General features: G+C 58.7%; 1 protein-coding gene across 1 annotated transcript in view; it reads left to right on the forward strand.

The window, feature by feature from the left end:
- The window catches only part of FMOD (fibromodulin), a 5,718-nt gene extending 443 nt beyond the window's left edge, over nucleotides 1-5,275 (forward strand). The window contains exons 2-3 of the mRNA XM_010149406.1: nucleotides 2,050-3,060; nucleotides 5,124-5,275. Of these exons, the coding sequence (XP_010147708.1) occupies nucleotides 2,070-3,060; nucleotides 5,124-5,275 (1,143 nt within the window). The 5' untranslated portion in view covers nucleotides 2,050-2,069. The remainder of the gene's footprint in view (nucleotides 1-2,049; nucleotides 3,061-5,123) is intronic.
- The last annotated feature ends 16 nt before the right edge of the window (nucleotides 5,276-5,291 follow it).

A 5,291-nucleotide genomic window follows, 5' to 3' on the forward strand; every position in this document is an offset into this window, starting at 1 on the left:
GCTGGATACCCCCGGCCACTGACACCCAAGTGCCCTGGCACATCTCTGCCCATCCCGTCTGCCGAGGTGCGGAGGGAGCTGGTTCCATGCCTGGTGCAGTGGTGATGGGGGGCGATGGGCAGAGCCCGCAGTTGGCCACAGACTGTGAAACCCCTTGCTCTGAATCCTGCTCTCTCTCAAGGTGACCCCATTAGCTTGGCAGCCTCTGGCACGGGAACACGGGCACCAGGAGATGACACGGAGCTCGTGGCTGGCACGCACAGCTCAGATCCCACCCCAAAACCAGTGCTGAAGCCCACTAGGGCGGGCAGAAGCAACCTTCAAGTGAAGCCGGGGCAGCGGTGTCCGCTGAGGACAGGCTGGGGGGTTACCAATATGTTGAAGGGGAGCACTAGAAAAGGTGGAAGCACCCTACGGATCGGTCCTGCCCCACCCAGAGGGGCTCCCCTTGGGAAGGGGCTGCCAAGCAGCTCTGCACGGGTGGAGAAGTCCCTGCACAGAGCAGGGCGGCTCTGGTATTTCAGCAGGCAGCGTGCCCTGGAGCAGGAGGGAGGAGGAGAAGGAACTCCTCTGCGACTGCCAGGTTCCCCAGTCGCACACAGCATCCCTGAGGACCACGTCTCTTCTGACCACGGGCATGCGGTGGGGGAAGGAGGGAGAGAAGGAGAAAGCAAGGGAGCCATGCCTGCCCGACGCCCTCTCAATCCCTCTTTTCTTCCAGCGCCAGCAGCCTGCCAGGGTGCCTCGGTGGCAGCGCTTCGGAGCAAACTGTGCCCTCTTTGTTTGCCTAGGGGGTGGGGACGCGGCGAGGTTTCACCGGGTGACCCCCACGGCCACCCCTTGGCACGACAAGGAGGGACATTGGCCCGTGCTCGCACATGGCCCACGCGGCAGCTGCCGGAGCGGGAGCTGGCAGCGATGCTCCGGCAGCCCCACAGCCCTGCGCTCCCAGCCACGTATATGGGAGCCAGCAGGCAGAAGCGGCTCCTCTCCCCCCCCAAACAGCACGGCCCCGCGTGTTTCCTGGAGGCATTTCAAGCTGCCTCGCTCCAGGCCGCTCTGCGTGCTCCTTGAGCTCCGAGACGGGGAGCCGGGATGAACAGCCAGAGCTGGAATCCTCCTGCCACCAGCGCACCCATCTGCCGGCACAGCACCCCAGGCACGGCCACAGCACCCAAGCCCACAGGAGCCAAGGGGCTCGGCGACAGGTCTGCCTTGCTCCAAGCCCTCAGCCCTCCTCTCTGCTGGACGTCAGCCCTTGGCAGGTTGAATTTCACAACCAGGATCCAGGCACCAGGGTCCCTCTCTCCCTGGTCATGCTGCTTGTTTGGATGCTGCCCCTTTTCAGGGCTGAGTTTGGGAAATCAAGGCTTGAAAATGGTTTAATTTAAAAAAAAAAACCCACAACCATAAGCCAGAACTTGTTTACCAAGATTTACATCAGTCCCGAGCAGCATAAGCATCCTGCGTTTTCGTGGGAGAAGGGAGAGCTGGATGAAACCCACAGCGAATCATGTCACCCGCGAGCGTAGCATAAATATAGCTCCATCGAAACATGCCTTCAGCTCCATCAACCTGTTCTCGCAGCTACCCCTCTCCTCTGCTTGGCCGGAGAGTGGCCGAGTCCTTTCTCCTCCCTCCCATGCAGACCCCGGGCACCTCAGAGCACAGCTGGGAGACCTTACCCAAATTCAGACCACGCGCCCCATATCTCCATCCTCTACTCAGCTCTAACAGAAATACCCATAAGGAAAGATTTTACAAGGAAGTATCCATTGGGGTGGAGGTTTCTAGCAGGCCTGAGGTGAAAAGGGACAAGATCAGGTAACTGCAGACAGTGGACGTGCCTGCAGCCACATTTTTTTGGGTAGGAGTCACTCAGGTCCCCAGGTTCTCCACCCTGGCCAAGTGCCACCAGCCCCACACAGGGCTGGGACCACATCCAACCCCACCAGAGTGCCAGGCCACGGGGTGCAACTTGCCTGCCTCCGGCCCTTACATCAGACCTGACACTGCTGATGGTTTCCTCCCCGTTTCCTCCCCACCCAGGTCCCTCCAGCATCAGCACCATGTCCTGGGCCACCATCCTGATCATTGCCGGGCTCTGCGGAGCCTCCCTGGGCCAGTACAATGAAGAAGAAGACATGGCTTGGTTGCAGTACTACATGCGGCAGTCCCGTATGTCCTCCTACAACTACATGCCCTACTATGAGGACGAGAACACCCCGTACGTGTACTCTTACCTCCCAGCTCCGGATAGGGAGGCAGAACCCGGCCCTGAACCTCAGCTAGCCTCTTCCTGGCAATGTCCCCAGGAGTGTGATTGCCCCCCTAACTTCTCATCGGCCATGTACTGTGACACCCGCAACCTGAGGTACCTGCCCTTTGTGCCTTCCCGGATGAAATACGTCTACTTCCAGAACAACCAGATCACCGCCATCCAAGAAGGAGCTTTCGACAACGCCACGGAGCTGGAATGGCTCGCGCTGCACAACAACCAGATCACCAGTGAGAAGATGGGCAAGAGGGTCTTTGCCAAGCTCAAAAGCCTGGAGAGGTTGTACATGAACAACAACAACCTAACCAGGATGCCCAGCCCCTTGCCCCAGTCCCTGAGAGAGCTCCACTTGTCTTACAATCAGATCTCCAAGGTCCCTTCCAATGCTCTGGAGGGTCTGGAGAACCTCACAGCCCTGTACCTCAGCCACAACTACATTTTTGAGATGGGAGCATCCCTCAAAAGCCTCAAGTCCTTGATTCTTGCTGATCTGAGCTACAACCACCTCAGAAAAGTCCCCGATGGTCTCCCAATGGCTTTGGAACAGCTCTACCTAGAGTACAACTACATCAACACCATCCCCGATGACTACTTCAAGGTCTCTCCCAAGCTGCTCTACGTGCGGATGTCCCACAACAGCCTGACAAATCAAGGTCTCTCTACCAACACGTTCAACAGCAGCAGCATCCTCGAGCTGGACCTCTCCTACAACAGGCTCCAGAAGATCCCCCGGGTCAGCACCAACCTCGAGAACCTCTACCTTCAAGGGAACCAAATCAACGGTGAGCGGAAACGCGTCAACCGAAGCGTGGGGCTGCGGGGGACGGCGGGATGGGGAGATGGGGATGCAGGACCAGTGCCTCCCTGTGGGAGACTACAAGGGCTAACAATGGTTTGAGCAGGAAGCTGGAATTTGGGAGACTTCTAGGTGGCCCTCAACATGGAATGGGTCCTGTTATGTCCCTGGAGCCAAGGCTCCCAGCTCTGAACGATCCTGTGGGATCCATGGAGCCATTCCACTGGTGTTACTGGGCATTTATCAGAAGCCTGAGCATCTTCTAGCTCGAGATGCCAGAAACCAGCTGTGGGTAGAAGCTGATGCACAACCTGGTTGTACATAGGCTGGGGGGTCACCGACAGAGTGGACAGAGGTGGGGGGGCCCCACTGTCACTGCACATGGGAACCCACACGTCCCTACATTAATGAAGGGGACAGGGACGTACCCTGCAGTGCCCAGTGGTCTGCAGTGCTCAGGGACAGCGCAGCCCCTTCCTCCAGCCCCTCCAGCCCACCTCCCTCACCCCCTTGCAGGGCACCAGCACAGCCCACGGTCCCAAAGCCCCCCCAGGGGCCAGGGTCTACAGCCGAGGGGCACATACTTCCATGCTGGGGCTGGGACAGACGGGAGCCCTTAGTTATTAGATCCACCAATGCAGCATCTTCTGCCAGGACTAAAATTCACTCCACTTAATACACAAATAAATAAAAGGAACAGATTGTTCTGGGGCTGCTATTTATAAAAATAAGCTAGAGGAGGGAAAAAAAGCCCCAAACCCAAGCAATCTCCCAGAAAAATCCAGGCTAGCTCCTCTCACCTGCCAGGCCCCGAGGGCAGGATGATCCCGGAGCAGTGCTGGAGCCCCTGACCCTGTGGGGATGTGCCAGTGCCATCAGCTGTTGCAGAGGGAACACGCAACCCCGCACCAGGCACCCGGCAGAAACACCAAAACAAGAACAGATTCCCAAATATTTGCTTTCAAAATCTGTGGCTGTTTGCATCTGCCCACAAATGCCACGAGGCCACGGCGGAGCCGGACGGCCTTTTCCTCAGCTTCTCCCTCCAACCCCAGGCTTTGCCGCAGACCTTTAAAGCATCCCCAGGAGCGAGGGGCTGCGGGTCCAGGCGCACAGCACCAACTTCTCTGGGGGTGGGCACATCCCACCCATGGGGCATCGAGGCTGCGGTTGTGCCCCTCCAGCATCACCGCGAGGTGATACTTGTCGTCTCTCTCCCCGCTTGTCTTCTCGCACACCGTGGGGGTTGCAGCCCCCCAAACCCCCGGCCTGTGGGGGTTAGGGTACCCCAGCACCCCACTGCCTTCCCCAGCAGCATCCCGGCCTGGAGCTTTGCTGCCCTCTAGCCGGCCGCTTCTCTCCCGAATCCTGCACATCATTTGTGGAGTTGGCTCCATCTCCTCCCTCCAAAGCCAACCTGGCCTGGGATGGAGTTTCCCTGCCTGGGAATGGGAGAGTGACAGGGCATGGGATGGGGACAGGGATGTCCTCCCTGTCGGACACACTGCCCAGGTGGTCCCGAGGTGGCCGGGAGAGTCAGGGGTGGGGGCTGCAGCGGATGAAGGAAGCCTCATGGACGAGGCTGCAAAGGCAATTCCTGATAAAAAGGAATGTTCTCCATCTCACTCCACACAGCTTTTTCCCTATGAGCCCTCCAGGCTGGGAAAAGGCACCTGAGGGCAGGCAATGGCACTGCTTCCAAACCCTTGAATAGGCTCAAACTCACGGGCTCCTTCCGACTGCAGCTACGAGCACCAGTTACTCTTTTAGCTTAGGAACTGAGGGGGTCACGTCCAAATTTGCCCAAATAATTGGTGATCTGGGGATGTTTTCAGTTTTTTCCTGCCCACCTTGACATAAACCAGCTCTCAGAGGTCACCCCCCACCAGAGGACCCCCCTTGACACTTCTCACATTGCTCCCCAAAGATCACTCGCACCACGAAGGTCAGAGGGGGTGCTCAGCTGGTGCTGAGCTCTCCATCTGGGGAGATGGAGGTCGGGGGGGTGCTGAGCCGGCGCTGAGCTCTCCACCTCCTCTCCCCCCGCAGAGTTCTCCATCAGCAGCTTCTGCACTGTGGTGGACGTCATGAACTACTCCAGGCTCCAGGTCCTGCGGCTCGACGGGAACGAGATCAAGCGGAACGCGGTGCCCCCCGACGCCCCGCTGTGCCTGCGGCGTGCCACCATCATCGAGATTTAGCCTGGACACCCCCTCC

Source organism: Eurypyga helias, unplaced genomic scaffold, assembly GCF_000690775.1.
Source record: "Eurypyga helias isolate BGI_N326 unplaced genomic scaffold, ASM69077v1 scaffold22763, whole genome shotgun sequence".
NCBI classification, from domain to species: domain Eukaryota; kingdom Metazoa; phylum Chordata; class Aves; order Eurypygiformes; family Eurypygidae; genus Eurypyga; species Eurypyga helias.